General features: G+C 36.1%; 1 protein-coding gene across 2 annotated transcripts in view; it reads right to left on the bottom strand.

Moving 5' to 3' along the window:
* Positions 1–27,119, bottom strand: part of FMN2 (formin 2) — a 163,237-nt gene that overhangs the window by 53,434 nt on the left and 82,684 nt on the right. For both annotated transcript variants that reach the window (XM_075412496.1, XM_075412505.1), the window contains 6 exons: positions 17,760–17,821; positions 10,133–10,224; positions 9,856–9,985; positions 8,774–8,920; positions 6,856–6,915; positions 6,552–6,672 (listed from right to left, as the gene is read on the bottom strand). In XM_075412496.1, coding sequence (XP_075268611.1) covers positions 6,552–6,672; positions 6,856–6,915; positions 8,774–8,920; positions 9,856–9,985; positions 10,133–10,224; positions 17,760–17,821 — 612 coding nt within the window. The remainder of the gene's footprint in view (positions 1–6,551; positions 6,673–6,855; positions 6,916–8,773; positions 8,921–9,855; positions 9,986–10,132; positions 10,225–17,759; positions 17,822–27,119) is intronic.

Raw genomic sequence — 27,119 nt, 5'->3', positions numbered from 1 at the left:
AAACATTCTGTGCATTCTACCAACACTTTCAATAAGCGATCCTGGTAAGTGATCTAAATTGCACCCAGTCTCAGTATCAAAAATTGTTGCTTTATTTTTTTAAAAAGGAAAAAAAAAAAAGTTCTCAAGATTGAGAATATTTTTTTAATGCATGTTTTCCAGCTAGCTCTGTTGGATACTAAGTTTTAGCTCTTGGAAGAACAAATCTCTTCTAATCCTAAAATATGCCTTTTTGAACAAAATGTGTGAGCAGATGATCAGCTGCTTCTCAGGCGTACTGTATTGTCTTTGGTCAGGATAATAATGGGCAGCATGATTTTTCTTTCAACACCCTCAAAACATTAAAAAACCCCAAACCAAACCAAACCAAACCACACCACCAATAAAAACCAATAAGAAAGCAAGCAGAACTGTGAATTATCTTGGATGAGTAATTAACAGGTCCATTAGTCTGTTTGGTTAACCACTTCTGAAACCACATACTTATCTACAGAAGTCCTATAGAATGTAAGTGGATTTTCAAGACTGTTTAAGATACTTGAGAGCACAAGTTGCACTGAGATTTGATAGACTATTTGTTTTTGAGTCTCTAAGGAAGTTTTGAAATGATGTCCTTAATTTTCAGAGGTTCTGAGTACTCAGACTCCCACAGGAGATGTGCCTGTGTCCCTGCCTGAAAAGTATATAGCCACTGTTTTCACAACTTCCTCAGTGCTTTCTGGATTCTTTACAGCTGCAACCTGTGACTTTAAAAGAAAGCTTAGACTTTACCAAAAGGAAATGATACTGGCCTCATCAAAAGACAAACTCTGATGAACTTGGCCACAAGTACAGAAAAAGCTCTTCATTTTCTTGTATTTATTTTTTTGGAATTGTAAAGACTTACACTAAGAACTGCTGAGTCTTCAAGGGCTTCCATAGACAGCTCCTTGTTTGGAGTTTTAAGGACAGTAAAATATGACTCACAGATTGACCGAAAGCCTGGCTTTAGTTTACATCTGGTTTAGGTTTAGGAGTCTGCATGCTGCATAGCTGCAGCAATTAACCCTTTCAGTGACAGCTGAACAAACAGCTAGAATTTGTGGATGCACAGCTGTTAATGAGTAAGGAAAAGTGAAGATTTAATTTGGCTAAAACAATAGCTGTTTCTGTAAAGGCAGACTGTACAGATAACTGTAGGATTGATCAAAACCACTAACATTGCTATATTATTTTGTTAGTAATTACCTTGAGAGATATGGCATTTTATCATAAAAGACTGAACGCATCTATATGATTCTATGAATCATATATTAAAAACAAAAGATCTATTTCTTAATTGTGAAAAATTTTCATTACCATTTATATAAAAACTATTGACATGAGAATAACAGAAACACAACACTTCAAAGTATCTTAAAACAAAAAGTTTTTGATGAGGCAATGAATTCAAACTCTCCAAGAATACAATTTTTTCTCTGTTTCCTATCTCCTCCTGGAATACCAGTGTAGAAGCACAGTTAAGCAAAAAAGAAAAAAAAAGTTTTTTGGGAAACCTCTAGGATGGACTTAATTTCATCAAACTTTGGCTATTTAAACAATAGGTCACCAGACTAGACTCAAGACCTTTCCTTGGCACTCAATTTTAGGAGAGCATTCCCTTCCTTTTCTGTCATCTGTAGTGGAGCCCTAAATGGCTTAGACTGCTTAACTTTAACAGCTGAAGTCGAAATGAATACCGCTCCTGCTCCTGGACCAAGAAGTGGCACTGAAACGTTGCCCAAGTCTTAGCCCCACAATCAGAACTGTGATGGGAATAGTGTCTTATGAACATGAAAAGATACGAGGATATGTGTGTGTGTGAGAGAGAGGGAATGACATGCAAATAGAAGGGTGCATTTTTTTAAATTCAGCCTGCAAATGTTGATACAACCTATGAAAAAACTAACAATGGATGCAACCTGATTTTCTAACCTTATCCATGCACCTCAGACACAGCGTTGGCCATGAAAAGGAAAATTCCATCTCAAACTACAGCTTGACTGTACTCTTAGGGCTGGGGCCTCTTTCGAGGTGTTAGGGGTAACCATTACTGAGGCAAGAGAAATGATTTGTCAAAAGCTGAATAGTTATGAGACGACTATGTGAGAAAGAAATCGTAAGAGGTCAAAGCATAACATGCCTACTGCTACCCCATCTCTCTCAGTCTCACATTGGCATCACCCCAAGTTCAACTTTTAAATGTCTTTCTGTTGCACAATATGGTACTTCCAGTGCTCTGATTTACACAGCAGGTGTTAAACCCAAGAGCACATACCACCTCTACAACTAGCAGATCTAAGCTGAACAGATAATTTTAGGTGACTAAGAAGCACAGAAAAAATAGGGAACATGTATTTTTCCAAGCTGCTGTGGGGCTTTTCTTGGAACACACTTTTTCAAACACAAAGTGTTCTGCAAATGCTTAACACTTTATAAACATTCTCAGTCACATTTATTCCAAATCAGAGAGATGTAGTGGGCCACACAGCCTAGGTTGTTATTGATGGAGACTTTACAATAAGTTGTAAACACTGACAGTAGGAAAAAAACGCATCACTACAAGAATAATATTTAAGTATCGTAATTATTACTTGTAATCATTTTTCAATCAAAGATATGAAAAATGACATCATTATGACATATAAACAAGTACTAACTCCAACTCTATTTTATAGCAGTCTGCATTATATGGTATTATTAATCTCTTCAAAATTCTACTAGTCAGGTTTATTTTCTGCCTGACATTGTTTCTAACTCCCTTTTAGCTGAGCTTCAGTGAAAGTTTTGCAATAAGCAACAACTGATGAATTAGTTTTTGATTTGCAAGAATAAACTGACTATTGTAAAGCTAAAATGTTATTTTGTAGCTAAAGAACAGCTTCTAAACAGTTTTAACTTGCCATAAGTGCTTCATAAATACTGTAACTCTCACTGCCATTTTAGTGTCCTAGTTCTTTCCTAAACTAAAGACATGTCTTGAATAATTTCATGGGCCACAAATCCAAGATTCTCCTAAACCACAACTGCATCTCCGGAGAGTGTCAAAGCAGAGGGGATTAAAACATTAATTGATTCACTACACATTTTTCACATCTTCCTGCTCTACCTCCAGCATTTTGAAGTTCTAGAAAAATATACTGATGATAATAGACACACAACACAGGTCCTAATCAGTGGAAGTCACGCACTGCTCTTGTGACCCTGGATGCCCAATTTTCTTTACATGGTGAGTTGATTTAAGTCATGTGGCAAGTGCTAAAGTTTCTTCAGTGGAATGACAGAGGAACAGAAGTCATTGCTTGGCATGACTGCATCAAGGAACGTTGCTGACAGCCAGGAGAGATCAAAAGCAGATCAAGTTGCTTAACAAACTATATGTCACTGAAGTCAAAAAGGCTAAAGTGAGAATCCTGGAGAGCTGTGAAATCTGGGAGCAACAGATGGAGCCAAACTCACTTGGTTTGTTAGTAAAAGGATCTACCTGTTCTTTGGTCCTGTATCTTAAAAAAAAAACTAGTATATAAACTTTATCCCTGGGGTCTATATTATTTTAAAAAACAAAAAACCTGAACAATTTGCAAGTTTCATATTCCATGGTTAGTGTAGCTTCTACTATAATCTTAGGGGAGATTTTTTTTTTTAAGAAAAAAATGTAAATTTCTGTCTTATTAATCTTGAAGCAGGCACACAGCATGCTTTCTGAAAGTCTTTTGGATTTACACTTTTAATCTGAAATCATAGAAGATACTTTCTTTTCTAACATTTACAAACTACAAGGCATACAGTTCATAAAAACTTGAAAACGGACAAGAGCCTCCACAGTCAAAGGGGAAGAAAGTGTGCAAGTTTGAACACCATGAGTGCTTTTTCTTTTTAAGCAATCAGCATAACAACTCCTTTAATATAAACATAAGCCCAAGCTCAGAACTGTGAAAGAGCATGACAACGGAATTATTTTATGGAACCATAAACATTATTTATATCTGCATGTCTTTGTGAATGCTACTGACATATTTAGATGGAAAAACACAGCATTGCTGGAATGAACGGCTATTGTTATGGTTACAAAACATATTAATTTTTTTTTTATAACAACCTTCCTCTACTTTGTGTTTTTATTGTTGTCTTTTAAGCGTCCCCATAATTTTATGACAGGATCCTTCTGGGATGTAGTTTACCTCTGAATAATGATCATGGAAAGTTTCTTAAGACAGAAATAAAACAGCTTCAGAAGCTTTTGCTCCTGGGTGAACCAATACTCCCTTCCCCCATTGTTCTAAGTGTGATCTCACTGTGCATGGTTTGCAGGGTATTTGAAACTAGGATGGACAGAACACCCCTAACCTGCTGATACTGCCTGCATCAATGTTATTTGCAATTTTCCGTTTTTCAGTGATAAAGAACAAAGCAAACAACACCTCCTCCCCCGCATAAGTGGTTAAACCCTCTTATGAAATCTTCCATCTAATTTGCTCTCACTGACTTGAAAAAGAGAGAATCATATTCAGGATTTTGTCAGAAGTCGCTCAGCATCTTACAGCTTTCTTCCTGCTCAGTCATTTAATGAGGCACTTGCTAGCTCTAGTAACTCATAAGGTTCCAGATGTGCATTAGCAAATCTGGTACTGTACTTAAACTAAATACAGAGGAATACCACTTTGAAGTCATTTTATCCATTCAGATAAAACTTTATTTAAAAAAGACTGGCATTAAACTTGGCTATTCTCTCTTGCTGAAAGCACCACAGCAATTAAGCTATTGGAATACCTAGAATTTTTAGTGAATGCTCTTTCAGTCAGTAAATTTTTTAACACTATTTTTTTTTTAATTTAGGGTGACACTTTTCTTTGGAAATGAAAGCCAACACAAAGCATTGTGCATCACTCAGGTCTGATAAGAAAGTCATGAATGACATTGCAAACTGGCAATGAAATTGTCGTTTCATATCTGAGAGAGGATGCAGAAGGGGGCTGATGCTGTCCCCAAAAAGTTTGTACCAAAGGCAGTGGGAAAGTGATGTGTCTGCAGTTATTCTTCAGTTTCATTAACTATAGAACAGACTGACAGCAAAGACTGTAGCCTAAGGGCTGGACTGGAAGCACAGAAAAAATTTAACTGCAATCTGATGGCAGAGCAAACCGTGTAATTTCCATTTTTACAGAACCCCTGCTTTGATCACTGCACAGTGTGGATTTATTCCTTAAGAGATTTACGCCTGTGTGTGAATTTCAGCCTTGTTCTAAAACTATTTTAATATTCTGTCTATATAAAAACATTTTTTGGTGAACTTGTGAGGAATAATGTCTGCCCCTATGGATGTGCGCAAGCATGTGCCTGAATTCACAGAACTTTGTTCAATCAAACCTAAGCATCTTTATTCTCAATGTGCAAGCTTGGAGATCAGCCCTCAAATAATCTGAAAGTTGCAAGAAGTATAGAAATAAATTTTCATGGCTGAATTGTGGGATTTTTTCCCCTTAGATTGTTCAGGGCAGCAAACAGATGGTGCTGTAGTTCACTCCTCAGTATCACACAAAGTGACCCTGATACAGCTTTAATATTACCTGTAAATGTGTAAAATTAATTTTAAAACGTCCAAAACATCCAAACAGAAAGCTTGACTGGGGCAAGAAGGAAAGGTCAGATATCATTTGGTAACCATGTTATGTTTTTGTTTTAACAGAGAACCTTCCATTCTAGGTTGTTGAGAGACTAATTGTTTACCAAACCATTCCTCGGTCTCTAGATGCACGGCATTCAAAATCAGCAAGGCAACAGACATACAAAGATCATTTCACCGCTTAATACAAACCCTTCTCTCCAACATTTAGCATAACGGTACCTACCTGGCCAGTCTGGCAGAGACACTTAGCAAAAATATTTAACATCACAGATATTAGGCATCATTTGTGCAAACAGTACTCTTCCTTAAATTAAACTTAGTGCTTAGTTCCCAATGCTTTTAAAATACTATATGCAATACATGTTACTTTATTAAAGTCTAGCAAATACATCTTGTTTTAAGCTTGTTAAGTTCATTTAAAGAAACCATTCCACAAGCATGAGAAAAAAGTATTTCCTTTGCATATTATTCTTTACTACAGTCAGGTTATTTCAACTGTCTTTAACAACATGACATATATATATTATCTGCTAGATAGTATTTGGACCTGATTATCAACCTTTTTTGGTCATGAACATGGTCCAACACTTTACAGTTCTTTTTATCGTGAAAGACTTGTTGAAATGAGTTTGAAAAAAAAAATTATTTGTTTTGATTTTGAAATGAAGGATTTAACCTAACTGGTTTGATGTTTATTTGAATAACCTCTTCCAGGTTATCTACAGAAAATAATGAAATATTGCTTAAATGGTCGTGAAAAAGCAAATTAAGGAAACAAAATAGTAGCTGCGGTGTCAAAAACACACAACTGTTTTTGTACTATCATCTAATCTCTCAAAACAATACAAACTATAACAGCAGGGATAAGTTTGTAACATATAGCTAGCACTTAATCTACATTCAGTACCTCGCAAATCTTTCTTCATCTTGCGGAGATCTTTTTGAAAGTCTTCAAACTTCATTTGTGAAGCCTGGAAGAGATCTTGTGGGTCTGGAAGAGGGAAGATGCATTGTTCTTTGCCAGCATCCTGACAAAAACAAAAATGAACAGTTACATAGTGCTCATTACTTTTTTATTTTATATACTAAGATATATAACTGAAAAGACAAAGAGTACTTGTGCACACTTCCTCAAGTTGTCCATCAGAAAAGCAAATTTAGTAAATTGATTTTAACTTTAATTTAAAAGAGCAAAATTAATTCTCACTCACCTCATCAAAATTACGCAAATAGTATGAGACAATATAAGACAGAAGACTTCTGCTGTTGTCCTGTATAGTAGAGAATAAAGTTTGCTATGTTACTGAAACTCACAGGAAAAAAAGCAGAAATGATAATTCAAGTAAACGCAATATTTAGCATCAAGTACAGAAAATACTTTGATGATTTGGTGTCTTCACAAAAAAAAAACCAAACAAAAAAACCCCCAAAAAAACACACACCACCCTGAAACACCATTTAATCATTGAAGAAAATAATAGAAAGATATGTTATTACATTCGTGTAAGCCACCCCTGATTTTTGAAATTTACCAGACTGTAAACTGACCCTTTACATTTTGAAATTTCCCAAGAAGAAAAAGAGAAGTTGTTTCTGGGTTAATGCATGCAACTTATTTGGTAACATTCAGATCTTTTTCTTAATCTATAAATATAACCAAAGTAAAGTTAAATTAAAGAAAGTTATTTTTCTAAATGAAATTTTGGCACTTTTAGGGATCTCTGGGGAACTTTCTCATTTTTTCCCCTTGTAATTTCTGTAATGAAACTTCAGGAGAGAACCTTTGATTTTAAGAGTTTTTTTGACAGAATTATCTTTTCAGATAGTTTCAGAAAACTTTTTTGTAAGAACTTTTCTGACTGATCAGCAGCAAATAAATTGAAGAAGTATCTTGCAAGGTTCATGGTCACAATTGTTCCAGCAAATTACGTACTAAAGACCTGAGTCACCAAACCAAATTTAGTGTGGCTAAATGTTCTACTGAGCCAAGTTCTAAAACTGGTGATGTATCTAGAGTCAAACAGAAGGCTGAGCTAAAGCAAGCTGCCCTAAACACATTGTACTAAGGCTTTATTCACATCATCACTCTCTTGGCTTGCCAAAGCAACAAGTATGCCAGAATGAAGTTCCTCTATTCCTTTAAAGGCAAATGGGTGACATGGTCTCTCAACTCAGGGTAGACAACAGTCTGCTCACGTTACCTAACTCAGCAGCTAAAGCATGTATATTTAGCGAGTCACCAAGCAGGGAAACACACTGTCCTTTTTCTGCCACTTTCAGAACAGCAGATCTTGACAGTGACTCACTAGATAGATGTGGGGGCCAGTTTAAAGTCTCAAGCATTATTGCTATAACCTTTCTCGTACCACTGTCCACATTCAGACGAGTCTCTTCATCACAGAGACTCAAAGGTTATTGTTTCCCTATAAACAAAAGCAGGTATTTGAATACAACCCCAGTCTGTATAACCACAGCCAAAAAAGTGTTGGTAAAACACAAACTGCAGTTTAGCACTGTGCAAGAAACAAGACCACCTATCATTCTCATTACTCAGGTCACTATACCAGACAAATCTTCAATCAACAAGTACTTGCTGTGATTACTCTTTACTCTGGTTCTGTGGTCCAGTGTGGTCCTCTGTGATCATGATGTATATAAAGGATGTATTTTGGGTTATCCCAAATGCTCAGAACGCCCATTCAATCATTTGCAGGAGTGACTTTTTTTTTCCCCTCACAAATATTTTGAATCAGCATCAAATCACAGTTAATTTTTCTTTTACAACTGCTTCCACTTTTGTAACAAACTTTTTAAGTGTAAGGATTGCTTCTGAATACAGGACATGTTAGAACTATGCAGTGTGCCAAAAGTCAAATACGTATCAGATTAGGAATTAAGACATAACTTCACATACTTTTGTTTGTACAGTAATGGAAAGAGATGGTTCATTTTCATATTTCTACATAAATACATCCAACTCTAGAAGTGTTATCAGCTAAGTATAGTAACAAAAGAATTCCTTTTGACATTCCTTCATAAACTTCAAACCATTTACTCAGAAATGAACACAAAGTAATTTTCTGAGCATTTAATATTCTCAGACGTACAGGAAGTCTAGAATAAACTTACACTGCTCTTGACATCTTTCAGTTTTGGCAGGATATCTAGTCCAAACCCATCAGCCTGTCCTCGTGTCCGGTTTCCACCATTCATGTAATTTCCAAAGGCAAGAACTAAACCCAGGACCTGCATAACTCCTGACCCATTTTTCAAGGTCTACAAAACAGAAAGAGAAACAATTCTCTGTTCAAACACATAATAATATTTCCTGTTAACAGTATTACTGACAAGCAGTTTTGTTGATACTGTGTTTAGAAATAATACTTATATAAAGGCTCAAATATAGTGAATTAACAACCTTATACGGCAACATGTAGAAGTAGAAAAATATCAATATGAAATTTATTGTGAATGGAGAATGCTATCTTCAGAATGGATACTCAGAAAAAAAACAGTAGGAAATCTATACAGTATTATCAGAGATGACCTGTTGAGAAAAACAAAATACTAATTAATTAACTGCTGTGAATGGCATATTTAATTTAGGAAAGAAATCTGCAACAAAATCATAAAAAAGCCCACATGGAACAATTAAAACAGTCAATTGGATTTAAAAAATCTATTCAATGATAATACATAAAGTTTTTCTAGTAGTGTTCAGTTATGAAAATACTGAGGAAACCTGTATTTTAAAGCCATGTATTTGTTTTGCTTGGGACCACAAAATTCCACTCATTTCTTCTAGCTAGAGACAACACTGCTATCTCTAACCGATTTCAGATATCAGAGATATTACGGAGTTGCACACTTCCGAAATCCAAGCAGACACAAGGTGACTGAACTGGCATTCATTCTGAAAGGAGTGGTATGGTCACTGTGAAGAGGGAAGATTTTGCTTTAACAAAAGAAGGTACGCTATTTTCCACAGGCCAATATACATTGATGGCAAAAACATGATATAGTTCAGTACCAAAAGCTAATCTTAGAATTCGCTTTGATGTTGAAGTACAATCATAAAACGTTCTATTCTGCTATCCTTCAGATTTAATGAGTGCTTAAAGTAAATAAAGAGAAAACTTTTGAAATATGAGTACAACTTAACAAGATTAAATATCAGAAATTTAGCTCTACCTTTTCACAGCACAACCTACCTCACACAGTTTCTGTAGCAATTCCAGTTTGCGACGGATTGAACCAATGCTTTCTGAAAATGTTGACTGGAACAGGATGCAAAACACACGTTCTGAAAAGTTGGGAATTAGTGAGAGTTCATAGAGGAACCTGTAGCAGAGATTAAAGAAAATTATATGGGTCACTGTCAGTAGGCACAGGGTTTTTTTTTCTTTTATAACATCTCTAAATAGTTCACGATAGCAGGGAAAGTTTCCAGAAGCAAGCAAAACTGTTTTTTCATAAGTATGTTCTTACTGTTCTGGTTTATCCAGAGACTTGGCATTTTCTTTTTCCTTGGATGCCTTGCTATGCTTTTCTATTTTTTCTAATTCATCTGATTGTGCTCTCTGGAATAAAGGAAACAAAGTAATTAAAAAATGTTTATTAATAACCCAGTCAAAAAACAGAGGTAAAGATGCCCTTGTAACAAATCACGTTCATAGATTTTTCTTTTAGCACCTGCTCATAGTAAAATGACTTAGTCCACACAGTGATTTTAGGTATAAATACATCTGATGGGAAACAGCATTTTCCAATAATATTATTGACTACTAGTAATCTGCAAAATATATATTTATTCAACCATGTCATAAAACAATAATCTTCATTCCCATTCCCTTTTCTTTGGTCATTTATAAAGTCTTTGGATCAAAGAACTCTCTTCTTGAGTTGTATTTCTCTTTCCAAATTGTTGGGTAGCATTTGAATGCAACCTGATCTTTAAATATATATTTAAGTAATGACATTTTTTAGACCAAATGAAAATAGGTTTGTATTGTTTACTGCAATTTAAATTTTATTTGGTATTTGGAAAACACTATGGTCAACAACAAAATAGTTGATTAATAATGGAACTATCATACAAACCATAATACATGAGAACTACTACATACTTCTTTGGAGTGAAATGATTTTCATTTTTGTCATAATAAGCCAAAACAACTACATGTAAACTGCCTTGTTTCTTGGAGAACCCTGTAGTACATTGCGTGGTCTTTAATATTTCAACCAAAAGAAACAGAGCCTCACTTCCTTCTGTGCTCCATGCTACAGAGAAATTATTTTTTCCAGCTGCAATACTGGAAAATGGAATCGCATGGAAAGGAATAAAAGTGGAATGGAAATTTCTCCTTCTGATCCTTCTTTTGACAGCCATGGTGGTTTTCAAAATAGATTCAAAACATGAATCTGTGTACGAGTGAAAAAGGAAGTAAATATATCTACCTTTATTCCTTTAAGAAAATACCACACACATTTTTAACTTACTCTACCACAGAACTTGAAGACAACAGTGGAAAATTAAATTATAACTACTTAAATAATGCCAAAGCAAAAGACAGGCTGCATCTGCATTTTTTCTTGCATGCTTTTGCACAATTAGCAGAACAGGTATGGAACTATCTCAAATTGTACTGCCACAGCTCCATCAGCAATCTGAAACCAGAAAGTCAGGTTTGGACAGTTCTTCTGAGGTTGTTGAACATCTTTTCATGTGAAAAGCGAGCAAATACTGATGTGAAACAGAAAGAGGAAGAGATTGAAGAGTCACTCAGAGCAAAAGCACTTCAGAGTCTCTCTGATTACTTCAAGAAGTCTGGAAATGAGTGCAAGGCCATCTGTCTTGAATATTACACATCTTAATACTTAGCTAGCATTTCTGTAATGTTCTTCAAGGGTCACCTTCTCTAAAGTAGCCTGATCTTATCTATTAAATACTCAAACAAATAGGAAATAGTGCAAACAACAATTTTTTTTTCCCAGCAACAAACTTTGTTCTCGACGCTAAGAAATTACAATGGTCGTAGTACCTGTATCACAGATTCATAGAATAGTTGAGGTTTGAAGGGACCTCTGGAGATCATCTAGTCGAAGCCTGTAGCACAAAGCAGAGGCAGCTAGAGCAGGTTGCTCAGTATCGTGTCCATCCAGGTTTTCAATATCTCCAAGGATGAAGACCTCACAACCTCTCTAAGCCTGTTCCAGTGTTTGGACACTCTTGCAGTAAAAAAAAACCAGGTGTTTCTATGTCTAAACGGAATGTCCAGTGTATCAGTTTCAAGAGGCCCACTACTTACTGTCTTTAGTCTGGCCATCACTAACTCTAGCTTTGTGTTCTTTACTGCCCTTCCCCAGTTAGGTATTTATACATACTGGTAAGATCTCCCTGAGCTTTCTCTTCTCCAGGCTCAACAGCCCCAGTTCTCTCAGCCTCTCCTTTTATGATACATTCTCTAAGCCTTCATCATCATGGCCCTTCACTAGACTCGGTCCACTATGTCCATGTCTTTCGCACTGGAGAGGCCAGAACTGGACACAGCACCCTAGATGTGGTCTCACCAGTGCTGATCTTTCCTAGATCTATCAGTGTATACTGTATCACGCCTTTCTCAGTTAACAAGGGCTAGACTGAGACTAATTTACCAGTTTTTAATTTTAGGATACTGGCAGTGGCCCATTCATAACATCTGGTTTCCTGAAATCCCTACCCCAGAATCACTTCATTGTGAGAAAAAAAATGGAGATTTAGCCTCCAAAGGTAATTTTCTACCTAAAGTTTCTGTCAAAAGCATGCATAGGACATACGAATATAATTATAGTAGTAAATTTTGCTTGTATAATTCTATCCTGATGAGAAGGAAATTTTAAAGATACTACAATCAGGAAATTGTATCAATTTTTAGTCTTAGAAGACTCATCCAGACATGGGCTGAGAACTAGGAAAGATGCAACTAACTGCAGAAGTTTCCACTTAAGTATTGCAGGTGCTTTTCAAGAGAAAGACTTGCTTTTGGTTTTGTGTTAGGGAGCAGGTGTAAATGGGAGATTTCTTCACTTCCTCTAGAACATTCTTACCGAATGAAGAGTTAAAAGAAAAAGAAAGCTTCCATTTCTTTTCAAATCAGTAAAAAATCTCTCAGCAATGAATGAAATCTACAGATTTTAGAAATAGGAAGGATATCAAGAGCGGACGCCGCCAGAGCCACAGGGGCCTAGGTGTGCAAGTGACATGCCTTTGTCGGTAGATCTATGTTACTTACTCAGCCTACACTTCAAAAAACTCATGTATTCAATTTACACTTGTAAATTGTAAACAAGTTGTTTTTTTTAAAGTAAATAAGTTTTCTTCACTAAATACTAACAGTTTTTAAATGAAGTTCTATTACTTCTGACCAATCTCTAAAGTATATTCTTTTCTGTTAAACTGAAAGGAAATCACTTGAAAATTTTTCATAATAGTTAAAGAGGAGAAAATATTTTAGCAAGGATCACAAAGCTAAATGGTTATTTGCAAATTCTTTAGAATAAATAGAGTACTCTCTCTTATGGTCTTTTACACATAGTGAAGCATTAGAGTGCTTATCACAGCAATCTATTGTATACGCGCATGTTCAAGCTCTTCGTGTTTCTCCACTGAATCCCACGGGCAAAGGTTAGGCAGAACTCACTATTCCTTATTTAAGCCATTATTCTCAGACTGTGTATGCAAAGAAATAACAACTGGCAAAGATGCAATGGTTAAGCATGATCCACTCATGGGTAGGCCTGAGCAAAACTCAAGAGATACAGTTTACACTCTTCACCAAAATCAGGAGGTCTAAGAACATGGTGCCAAATCAGAATTAAACCTGAGTTTCAAGTCCCCAATTCTGACTCTAGTATCCAGAATTATGAATTATATGTCTTTTAAATTACAACAGAAAAGGAATAAGGCTGACATGCCTTCTGCACAGGTATTATTGCAGATTATTTCTCAGAATTTTTACAAGTTAGCTTTACGGTTAATGATTATCTATTCTCTAATTCACAGAGAGATAATTAAAAAAAAGTATTTCTATTACCATTCAATATTTGTGTCAAGAGAGAACACAGTCGATAGATACTTCTCATGAAAGTCATTAATCTGACTGCATTAGCATCTCTTTGAACGTCACTGCTATTTATTTTCTTGAATTTTAGGTATTATACAGCATCATAAATGCAACTAAATAGTACAATATACCAGAATCTGGTATTAACTACGTCTAAAATCAGACAGCATAAATCTGATAGAAAATACCACAAAAAATACACTGCTTTAGTTTAACTTTTCCCACTTTTGCCAGAGTATAAACTTATGAAATTTGGTAAGACCAAATATAGAGTAAGGGCCATTTTTCCATTTCACAACATAAATCTCACATTTCCTGGTTAGTGTTTTTTTGCTTGCAACAGAAACTTAGCTCTGAGTTTAGAACAGTTTAAACGTGTGTAGGTTTTTTTTAATTTTTGGGTGGATTTTCTGTCAGCTTGATGTTCAAAGTTAATGTCACATATTGCAAAAACATCGACTTCTCTACAGAATATTGTTAAAGTAAGTGGAACAACAAGGATATATAGAGATACCCAGGTTAATAACAACTATTGTATTTCTTTGAAGCTGGGTCATATATCAGAAGTCAGGTACAATCTATAGTCTTTGCTGAAAAATGTTAAGACATAGCACTGTAATTGTCAGTTTCCAAAAATCACAAGAAATCATTGAGGAGAAGGTTTCAATCTCAGTGGCAGAGTGGGGGCAGGCACTTCAGACTTCTGGGTGCCTTTCACTCTTGCAAACGGCGTTTGGGGGTTTTTGAAAGCATTGACTGGACCCTTTTAAATATAGAGGCTGGGTGGACAATTTATCAGCAGTCAAATTAAGAAAGTACACAGGTTTCATTCTGTGATGTAAAGAGATTTGGAAAGGGCAAATCCATAGATCAAAGGTAATCCTTTGATACAATTTTTAATCAATTTTTTATACACTTCTTTTTAAAATATAGTGAAGACATATGCAGGAGCAGGCTTAGCTTGTTTCAAACAGTGATATTTTAGCTACAATCTCAGCTGCTAAGAGGCTGCTGTTTTTCAAAGTAAGCATTCACTTCTTTGTAAATAAGTACATTTCTCATCGCAACCAATATGGCCTAAATACATACAGCAAACTGACAACTCCACAGAATTTTATCTACCTTGTCCCTCTCTATTTATAGCAGCCACTTGAAAGCATTGCTGTTAGGGAGTTTGTAAAAGCACATTAAATAACTATTCCACATGTAGTGTTATCAAGACTGTCCTATTAAAACTGTGTAGATATTAATACATAGCTGATGATCAACACATATTTAAACAACTTTTTATAAAGCAATCTACATAACCACATGTAAGAACTATGTGACTGTACCACATGGTGCTAGAGTGAGTCTTTCTGACTTGATGCAATATCACTTAATACTATTAAATAAATTACTGAGGGCTTGGGTCTTTGGTGGGGTGTGGGTTTCTTCGTTTATAAAAAGTCACTAAGATGTATACAGCAACTTTGTGGTTTAACAAGACTTTAATTCCTCAGTAAACAGGAATTGAGCCCTCGGGACTGTGGCTTTTGAAATTAGGGTGTGTTTAGGTTTGGAGACTGCCCAAATTTCATTCACATTTAAGAAGGGAAAGCACCATGCCAGACATATGCAATCAGAAAAAAAATGATTACATTTTGAGGGAAGACTGTAAAACAAATGCTCCCATATGTTCCATAGAGATCAAATAGAAAGGCTGAGAACTAGTTCAATGGTATTTAAATATCCAGCAAAAAATTCCAATCCAATAAACAAGCTAAAAATTAAGTTAATGGCTACAAAGTAGCCAAATGAGGCAAAGTTATCCCCACTTACAACACAGGATGAGGCTCAGAAGTAAGGGAGGAGTCAAGCATGCCATGCTTTCTGGTAGCACCCATTGCTTACACTTATTTATTCAACAATATTTTTATAATTAGCAGAGCTACCAAGGGAAGCAAGTACAAGGTCTGATGGGTTTTGACCAAAGGCAAATTAAAAACAGAAAATAAAATTCAATTTAAAAAAATGCTTCCTTCAAGACACAGCTTTACCAAACAGAGGATCCAGGGATTAAAATTCAGGTCCCCTTACGAAGCCCTCTCCAAAGACACTGGGGGGGGTGTGTGTGTGTGGTTTTTTTGGTTAGTTTTCTTTTTTTTTTTTTCTGTCTTGTACCCAAGAAAATATAGTGACAAAGTTGGGCTGATCTGTTTTCTGCTCAATAAAAAGAAATATAATAGAGTCAGCCCAACTTTTTAAGTCTTCCTTGCGATTAACATACGATATTTTCCTCAATCAGGACAAAATTTCCTAGATATTTGCTGTAATTAGTGAAGGTAATGACAAAAAGAACACAATGACATTTGGTTATTTCAACAAAGTGCAAATTTGCAGGTAATCCATTGTACTAGAACTCTGAAGTATATTAGAGATGACACTAAGAAAGCATTTGAAAAGTATCCTATTAGTACATTAGCCACATAGGATGACTATTTTGTTAAACCCAAATAAAAACATCTTATGCAATATAAAAGAGGGAAGTAGGCAAAAACTGATCATGAGGACAGTATCTATTCTGTACTTCCCACAACACAGTCTCACAATCATGCATATGTAATATATAAAATTACTTCTATTTTTTACATGCTAAAGAATGTATGGAATGGGATATAGTTGTGCTGTGTAAGGGAGCAGATTAAAAATAATGAAAAATATAAATAACACAGGCCAAATCAGAAATGCCGTGTCATAAGGATGAGAACTGTTTAAAATATAAAGTTTTGGGGATAGTTAGAATAGGTTTCCCATTTGACCATTATCTTCCTGAGCAGTGTTGAGCAAGTTAATTCTTTAGGGATGAAATAAGAGTAGAAGTGCTTCCTAGTTCTTGTCAGTTTTTTCTTTTTCATTTTGTTTAGTTTTTTGGCTTTTCTATAAGGTGGACTAGAGCTTTCTATCTCTCTCTTCAAGCCCCGAATTGGATTATTTCTGAGAAATTTCATATATCAACAAATCATTCCAAAGTAAGCCATAAAAATCTAGAGTCTAAAAGCCAAAAAACTGAAAGATGTAAAAGTAATTAACACATTATCAAAATTATAACGCGAGTAAAATAAAAAAATCCAGTACAATAGCATACATTGGCCTTCAATGCCATTCTGTGGCTCACAGCTTGACGTTTCAGATTTTCAGGTTCTTTGGAGGGTAAATAGAAAGCCTCTTTGCTCTTCCCAGAGATGCCTTGCCAGACCTCCATGTATTCAGGCAATGTGCTCTGAGAAGGGGTAATGCTCACTGGCCTCAGCTGAAGGCAGTAACATGCCTTGGAGATCCACTTTCTTGAATTTTAGATGTGACTTGCTTTATAAAGTTTTATAACATGCCCAAGTATATTCCAAATCCCTGATATTGCATACCTAGTGGCCAAACACTCTCTGATGATTAGTACCAGACATTTATGAAATCCCTGGCAGTTTATACTACTTTTTATTACATTAACTTAGAGCAAACCGTTTCCTTTCAAACAGTTAATATTGTTCTGGAGGAATCCCTGAAATAATAGTAATTAAAATATACAGTTCCACAAATGGAATGATTGCTGTTGATAAAACATTTTTTTAATTGAACAGCATTGTTATATTAGTGAAGTCACACAGTGAAGCCCAAGACGTACAGTGCAAGTTCTGATACCTGTTGACCGAAGACTGCCCCACCCAAGAAGAAGAAGGAGCAAAACTGATTTCTGATAAGTCATTTAGAAGTTGATTACATCACTTTTATAAAAATGTATGCACTATATAAAACACACAATGGCAATTAATACATATGCGTTATATAAAACACATAATGGTAATTAATGTAATTCAAATGCCTATCATTACTTGCATTGCTCTGGGGAAAATAAAGTCACTCACAAAACAGGTCACGTTCTACAAGCTTTCTGAATATTACTGATGCAAACCAAAGATACCTTCACATAGACCTACAGTATTCCTATGTTATATGGACTTCCTCTGATTACTCACATTCTCATATAGGGCTTGAAGGGTCTCTAGGTCAACCACAGAGTTGTCCAAGTTCACAACAGCTATAAAAAGACGAAAGAGAAAAAGAATTAGTTGTCAGGATGATAATCCAGCTGTGAAAGACAGACTGAGCACAATACCCAGCAATAGTTTTTATGACCCACTGGTCATACAGCTTAAGGGTTTTAACTTTATTAATGCCTTGAATAGTGCTGTTCCTAAGAGTATGGGCTAGAAACCTGGCAGAGCCAGGTGTCGAGTGTTAAAGAATTCATCTCCCTCCCCCCAAACACACAAACACGATCCCACGAGTATGGCCATAGCTGGAGATCAGAGATAAGCTTTACATCAGACTTTCACGGTCCGACTGAAAGCATTATAAAAATTTGTAAATCTGCACCACAGCCACACACACACACACTCACACAACAAAGCTCATTCCTGTCACTGGTTGGCTTCAGCGTTAAACTGACTAATCCATAAGTCAGCCAGTTAACTTCAAGACACCTGACAAGGGTCAAGTCTTCTATGTACTAAGCCGACAGGTTTAGTACAGATACAAAATATGCCTTTCCTGTTCCCAACCAATTCTGGCGCCACACACATACTGTATTTTTTCAGTGTATTCAAAAAGCCAGTTCAAGAGCACAGAGAGAGTGATTTCCACCTACCTAACCTGGACCAAAAAAAAAAAAAAAAAAAAAAAAAAAAATCATTAAGAGGGGCACACCTTTACAAACACAATCCTGGCTCCTCAGTTATATTAGGAACATTTCATGAGACTCAGGAAAAGTTTGTGCAAACTAGTGAAAAATAATTCTGAGCTAATGCAAAGATTTCTTGTAAAAATAGTAGTTTTCAGCCTTCCTCTTACAGATTTTTTTGCATGCACACTGACCATTCATTTAAAAGCCAGATAAATTCAGCTTTCCTCATCCAGATTTTAAATCTTCAAGGAAATTTCAAATGTTGCATTAGAATGTATGTGATAGTAATAAATTATTTTTATCAACTATACCAGTCGTCTTCTCATTTTGCCCTTCATGAATTTGTACCCTTTTTTGTAGTGGGCTCTGTGTGCCTGTGGGTGCATGCACGCTTGACCGATAAGTAGAATAATCCATTAGGCAAGATTTGCAACATTGATTGGTGACAGAAACCCAGCACTAGGTTACTTTATGTCCTATAAATACACGTCCTTAACTGTCACAGAGAAATTCTGTGTATACACCTAAAGACTACAGACAATATAATTCAAGCTCATTTGTTTCCGATTGCTCTAAAGCATTTAGAGATACCACTCCGAGTCTGGGACTCATCAGGTTTCCCCTTTCCAGGCCTGAGACATAGTTTTGGTTACAGTAGAAGAAAATTATAAACAAAGAAGTGTTGATCTTGATTAAACTAAGCAGGCTACACTGTATCTCCAAGCAGGGCATGAAGCTAAATTTTAGGACTGAAACAAAAAAATAGTTAGGAAATTCTTTAATTTTCAGAAATAATATTAAACAATATATGCTTTTTTCCATTTTTCCCTTACCAGAAAGCAAGAAAATCTGAAAAGTAATGGCAACATAACAGTTAACAATTCAGGAAGCAACTTGGGTTTTGTTTTAGGGGTGCATGTAAAAAATCTGCTACTAATTACTTGGGATATTTTAACACTATTTTTTCCCTCCCCTTGTGTGTAATAATTGTTGCAACAGAGACTTAAAGATGCCCTCTCAACAAGGTACTGTAGTATATGTTATATTTTATGATCTCTGTTGCTCTATAGGACTATCTGCGTGCTTAAAAATATGCCAAATTTGCCTTGCAGAACTGGGGACTAAAATTAACACGCAAACAGAAACTGGGTCTAGACTGGTTTGAGAACTCTACTTAAAGAAAGCACATATGTCTAAGACTATATACAAAGAGCTTTATTAAAACCAGAATAAATTACGAAACTCAGTTTGTATTATCCCTGCATTTCAGCATTCCTATGCTTACGCAATGTTTTCATACATGAACACACTCACAACCCTTCAACTATTTATTCTGAGTTGTGGCTGTCTTCTCTCTGCTCCACCCCCCTCCCTTTCCTTCCAGAGAGTGTCTACTCCTGCGCTAAGAAATATGACATAAGTTCCTGCTCTGACTTTTGCTCAGTGTTAAGATCACCCACAGATTACTCAGGGAGCAATAGAACACTTTTGTTTGAATGCTTGTGGGAGATAAGAGAACGCCTGGCAAACACAATGGTGCCAGGTCTGTGTACTTTCAACAAAACAGGTATGCAGGAGAGTGTACATACTTCAGAGAGCTGCTTAAAACAAATCAGTCTGAGACAAGGACTTGGAGAAATTAGATCCTAGTACATATGTTTCAAATCCCCCGCTCCCAAGACAGACATATTTCTGTATGTTTCATCTAAAGATGTATATGTTCATAAATAGCACTCCAGCATCCCACTAGGATTTTTCTATGTTGACCATAGGTTTGCTTCCCCCACTCCGAGGAATCGGGAGATGAACTTCTGTTCCTTGGCGGTACTGCAGCATTGTCGTGGAGAACACGAGAGTTGGCAAAATAAATCATGACTGTTGCATATTTAATTCCATTATCTAGACAATTTGAACTGATAAAAACAATGATGTTTCCTTATGCAGCCGAGCTTACCAGCGAAACATGCCTCCTCCGTACAATCAGCATGACTACACAAATATCTAACCAAAGGATTCCGTACGTGGTAGCAAAATAATGATGAAAAATACAGACAAACATTAATTCCCCTGTATGAAAATATTCCAAGCTACGTTACAATTCCAGTGTACGTGATGCAAACATCTGGAGAAGGGTTTATAATAGTCTTGCAATCGCTGGATTTTTTCACACATGTCACTATATGAGAAAGTGTTTTTTTTGTTTCAGAGTTGACATTGCCATTTCCTGGTCTTCACTACTGTGGAACAATCTTTAATAGCCAGCACATCATCCAGCCTTTCTGATACTTTCGTAAGACAGCAGTGAAGAAGAACTGTTGGTTTTCACTCTACTAAAAACAACTTTCTTTTAATCACATCAGTTTCAGGCATTTAGTTCTTACCTTCAAGATTTCATAGTTCTATTTTCTTGCATTCCCATTGCCACTGCTGCCAATGAAACCAGCAAGCCATCACCAATTTCAAGCCCCAATACTGTAAAATTACTCAATATACACATATATAATTGTGTGTATATACACACACTTATAGATTAGATTAAATCAAATTTGAACCAAGTATGCTCGGATACATACACGAATACGCACAGACAAAAATACAAGGAACTACAAACCAAAACCTTATTTTTATTTTTAAGCAAGCACTGGTCAACAGATGTTTACAGAAAATCCACCCAGTAAAAAGAAGGGTTGAAGAACAATCACAAAGGGCTGCTTGACACTACAAAGGACAGAGGAGGGGAAAGAGATTTCAAAGGATTTGTAGCCAAAATAAAGGCCTCAGAAATCTCTTGTCAGTGTTAAACTTTCCTGATATTCTCATTGGTTTTGTCACAATCTACATGGAAAGCCAACTTAGATACTAGTTTCAAACTGGAAAGGCAATAAAATCTATGCAGAAACACAAAGACTTACTATTCTTAGTAATATCAAATAATTTTTTAAGTCTAGCTAGGCCCTTTAGAAGATACTTCACCTGACAGAAGGATAATATTGCTGCTAAAAGACGTGAGATTAGTATAAAGCACACAACTATATTCAGAGGCACACTTGAACCCTGAGAACAGACGGACCTTCTCCCATATACATAGAAGCCAATTTAGAACACAGACACAGTTTAAAAAAAACCCCAACACAACGAATAAACCCAACACAATGAATAATCACTACCCACATGTCTTCAGGGGAACACAGTATGTAACCAAGCCACCAACGAGATCAAAGTTTTTGCCAAATATAATTCTGAAGAAATAATGCAAGAGAAAACACCAGCAGGAAGTTGGAGGATCCACAACGTATTCTCAGGAAGACGATAAAAGGAAGCAGCTGTAATTTTTTATTGTAAGATAGACCACTACTGTTGATTATTCACATACCTAGGAACACATGAACTACCAGCTACCACTAAAATGAGGTTGATAGGCGATACAGACATGGCAAACCTCCACCTGCCTGAGGCTACGAATGTAAATCCACCAACAGTACCACCTATATAAACTGTTAGAGAAAATACAACTTCCTACAGCTACCCAGTGCATTCTGTTTGCAAGTTCAAAACTCTGGAATTTCCTTTTAAAATGAAAAGGCCAAAATTCAAAATTTCTCTCCGAGTAGAATTTTAGGAAGAAGAAAAAGGTCAACCCAATCCTTTGGATCCAACTTTAATGTCATAAAACTCTCATTGGCACAATCTCACCTGTGGATGACTTTCGGAAGACTGGTATTAGGTCCAAATCTTGGTTTTATGCCTTCCCTTTTCTCAGGGCAGGTTTCAAATCATGCTCCACTTCTCTGGCTTTTCCAAGTATGCTTCCCGAGCTTTTCTGTCTCCATCAAAAAGTGAATGCCTTCTCCTTAAGACCTCCTAGAAGCAGCACTGCTGTCTCCCCAAAAACTGACTAATTTACAAATGTTACTTGACTGACAACAGATTACAGTTTAACTCCTCAGAAAGAAGTAACAGCTAAAGCAAAACCACCTCAAATTCAGAAAAGGAATTCTGAACCAATCCTGCTATACTCAGATCCACACTTCAAAGACAAACAAAACCACCCACCCAATTCCTTCATGCCAATTTCCACCACAACTGACTTCTCCATGACTCTCCAAAGTATCACTCCAAAAGGCCACTCCTTTTTTCCTCCTGCACATCTTTACCTCTTCGCTTTCACATCTGCTCTCTTTCTCCACAAGAGCACCAAGAGTCTTTCCAGACATCTCCTCTGTCAAACAGCAGCAACAGACAGTCACTTCTGCAAATTACAAAGGTAGACTGAGTCTCCTTCGTCGAATGAAGGACCTCCTACTTCTACAGCAGATAATCACGGTACTCTTACTGCGCAGTTCTGAGTGGGGCACAGATTCGGGGGTTACACAGCTGTTCTGCCTGTTGTGTGACTAACATGCAAGACTACAGGATACTGAGAAGTTACAGCTTCTATGGAACTTTTTCTTAACATGCAAATACAAGCAAACCAGAAAAAAAGGTCTCGATGTAGACAATTTCATCAGGTGCCTTGGAATGACTGACAGCTGAACTGCTCTATTCAGAAGTAGAAGAAAAAACATCTTCCTCAACATTCTCGTCAACAGAAGAGCCAAGAGAGCCTTAGAAGATCAAAGTGCAGTGGCTTCCTTCACTGCTAGAAAGATCATGGTATGATGCAATATCATGCTACTTGCAAAGTAAACCCAGATTGAAATCCAACTAAATATTACTATTTAAAAATCAAATAAACTGCAAAATTTGCAGAGTTTTATTGGTTACATAGTAAACCCACAAATTCAAAACTTGTTATCCTTTGGGCTTTTTTTTCATGCAAGCTTACTGGCATCATCCATCTAACACGGGCCTACTGCACAAGGTCATGTTTTTGTCTGTGATACTTTCAACAACTTGACACAATTACTGCTGTTCTCTTGGGATTCTTCTTTACCTCAAATATTAGACATGTGAATCTCCTAATGCAAAAAGTTAAAGCCCAAACAGGCCTCCGAAATAAATGTTATGTTTACATAAATAGGGAAAATACAGTGGTAAAACCAAATGTCCCTGTGCTAATATGGGAGCTGCAGAAAAACACACATGGATCATGGCTGTATAATTTTTAAAGATTCTCAGAAAACAAATGAAATAAAAGACTTTTTAAAGATGAGTACCTAGACTTGCACAACTTGCAGAAAAAAACTCTGATAATGGGTAGATATTAGATGGCTACGCTGGGTAGAGTTAGCATAAATTCAAACAATATTTTTATTATTACCTACCTGCTTACCTTCAGAACCTTTGTGATATTTTTATCTATTAGCAAATACTCTAACCTTCTCAGGATGAAAACTTTAAGTGCACAAAGCACAACAGAGATTGGATCTTCAACACAAGTACGTACGGCATAGATCAGAGGCAAGAAACAGCACTTAGATTTGCTTGCACACAGTTTTACTGTGGCAGTAATTCACCATGATCTAAACCTTGTGTAAGGAACCAGAACAGTGTACAAAATTTCCAAGCAGAAGCCAGGGACTAAGCTTAGCTGTTGCTTCAGACTGTTTTTAAAGGACTTCAAATCTTTAAATACCTTCAAGAACATGCACTCACATTTCTGGGAAGAAATACAATAAGAATCAGTTAAGCAAGAACATGCATTTGCAAAATTTGAAGTAACAGAAGTAGGAGACTTCATCAAAAAGAGTGAATCTTTATTACTACTTTTTGTACTGATTCTTCTCTTATAAACACAATCCAATTTTTCAGATGTTTGTCCTTAGCATTCCTATTCCCTAGTGTTGTATCCCTGATACAGAGCGATAAAGTTGTATCAATAGAGCTTTTTCATATACATACATATATATATACACACAGACAACAAAATATATAACTAGATTATATATAGCTATATATAGTTAACATAAACAGTTACATTACATACCTTTCAAACAATTGCCTACTATGTTAAGGACAGCAGTTACTGATTATGTGAAGTCTAACTTCATACACCTATACAGTTTGTTTATAAAAAGTGTGCAAGTTCAATTCTTAGAGAACAAATATATTTTGTTTGACTCAGTATGTCGCCTTCTTGTCTAGGCAGGAAAAAAAATGGAGACCAATGCTGTAATCCTTTCAGAATAAAATGTTTAAATACAAACATGATTGCCATTGTAGACTGTTTAATTTAGAGAGATTGTATTTCAGTTCTGGTTTTGAGAGGTTTGCTGATTTGACTATAGAGAGCACTTCAATGCTTATCTTAATTGTTTAGATAAGATTTGTTTGAATTTGGCAGGTGAAAAAAACATGGGTGTGGGTTATAGGAAGGCTGAGAAAAGACTGGCATTTTACCAGATTATGCTTATTTCAAACCGTAGTGCATAGAGGAGCAAAGAGTCTCAATGAACCTGCCCACGGGCTGGTCTTTGGGGAGCGAACCTGAAGCACAAGATTGATTGGCAGGATTCAAGATTTTCAAGATTTTCATCAAACTGGAAAGGATTACCACGATAACTCCAAAAACACTACCTAAGGCACACAATACACAAATGCAAATGATATGACACATCTAAATAAGTTTTTTTTTAAATTGCACTTCATGCTTCTAGTAGGGATTTAATGTTCTCTAGGCTAACTTCCTGTCCCTTAAACGTGTCTTAAAAAGTGTTTCAAGAAAAGATTTTAATATAAAAATAATCATTGACATATAGATATATTTTGCATATAAGAAATTCTGTTACAGAAAATAAAATTACTGTTGTAAAAAAAAAACCACTATTGGCTTTTACTTCAATATCAGCTTGTACTAAGATTTTGCACTTTCTGGTTCAGGCAGTATAGCATGCCACGGGCTTTCTGCTTAGAGGTTCACAGAAGGACACCTGTCACACCTATCAACTATATCACTTTTGGTGGGGAGACTACTAGACTGGGATATCTGAGGAATATATTTTTGAGATGTTTATGTGACGGTATGTATTTACAGTGCACTTTATAAAAACAAACTGCACAAACAGATCAGCTGCAGGGCAACATACGCAGTAGATGTGATGTTGCATATCAATCTGTCTGCAGATATGTATGATTTATAGCTTCGTATTCATGAGTCAAGTGAAGTAAAGTTTGGGTTTACTGTGCGTTAGTGTTTGACTTTTCTTTTAGATCCACATAGGCTCTGACACTTTTCAGTCTCTGTTTCAATGACATTATGTCCGTGAGTACCATGGGCTAACTGTGGTACCAGTGACGGTGTAACCGTGATAGTCAAAGGATCTATGCAAGTCAAACTTTGTAGAACAAGGTAGCATCTCTTACTAAGTGCAGTTGGAATAAGTTAGCAAGACTTCTTTGGAATACAAACAAGCCTTCAGGTTTCAAACTAATTGAGACTTCTAATTACAGGTGGGTTTTTTCAGAATTCGAATTTGCTGGCTTTTGGTTTAATTCCAGCTTATCTATTTTCATTACAGTAGCTCAAAGTAAACAAAGCCATGGCTACTCTGAGAAGTCCAGCCCACACGCAAAGAGACAAGCTTTTTATTTCATGCTTTAGGAAGCTCATTCTAAATGATAAACAGAATGCAGGAAGAGGAAGAAGAGATTTATTTGGAATCATCTAGTAGTTCACTGGCAAAGATGAAACCTAGTTTTAAAGTAACACAACGTCAAGAATAAATTTAGGTTAAAATCATTCCAACTATTGGAAGAAGCATTTATTGCTTATTCTAACATCATAATCACTAGAAGGACACTAACTTTTTCTTATGGGATCTCTGACCTATTTACCTTACTCTGTGACCCCAAACACCTCCGAACTGTTCCAATCTTTCCATGTTCCTTTATACACATTCCACTCTTTAATCATTCTTCTAATACACCATTGAACCTCTTGACTTTTTTGCTATTATAGGTGTCTCAGATGAAGTGACCACAAGTCATCCCTCATAATAACGGCAAGGATATAGCAGTTTTATACGGTTATATAGCACTCTGCATGTTTATTTGACAAAGTCAGCAGGGTAGATACCAAACATGTATTTTTTCAAAAAAATATATTCTCTATATCAAGCAGCTAACTTAGGATCTTAGCTTTTATGCTCTCAATTTACCCACAGTGGGTATATAGTTAATGGAGCTCCAGGGGTGTGCAGCTGGCAAGTTAGAATACTTCCATTAAATTACTTAAGTGTCAACACTAAATGAGTTAACAACTGCCTAACTCATAGATCTGGAAATTTAATGGCTTGTAAAACACTACCAGAACAGAGAGTATCTTCGGTTTCCACAAGAATCTGCTCTCAGCTTACTGCAACTAAATGTATCTTTACCAACACCAAAAAGAAATATATTAAAAGTAGTTATTCCTCAGTGAAGTCCATGTGGCAATGCTAATGGCAGAGCTCCTCTTTCCTGAGCAGACTCCAACTCACTCAAAGAACTGTCTTGATTACTCTTTTAGTAACCATGATCAATGACTAATGCAAGGCTCCCTGTCTCTCAAGGAGCAGCTAGAAGTCAAAACAATCTTTGGACTACAGCTGTAGCTGTTGGAATATCAAAGAGACTAATAAACAAAATGGCACAATAACCTTAAGAACTCATCTTTCTGTTGAATTGCTTGGTCTATTTGGCCTATACAGAAGAAAGTTAAGAGGCAACTTGATTA

This window comes from Opisthocomus hoazin, chromosome 2 (genome assembly GCF_030867145.1).
Source record: "Opisthocomus hoazin isolate bOpiHoa1 chromosome 2, bOpiHoa1.hap1, whole genome shotgun sequence".
In the NCBI taxonomy this organism is placed as follows: domain Eukaryota; kingdom Metazoa; phylum Chordata; class Aves; order Opisthocomiformes; family Opisthocomidae; genus Opisthocomus; species Opisthocomus hoazin.
This window is presented reverse-complemented; position numbering and strand designations above follow the sequence as displayed.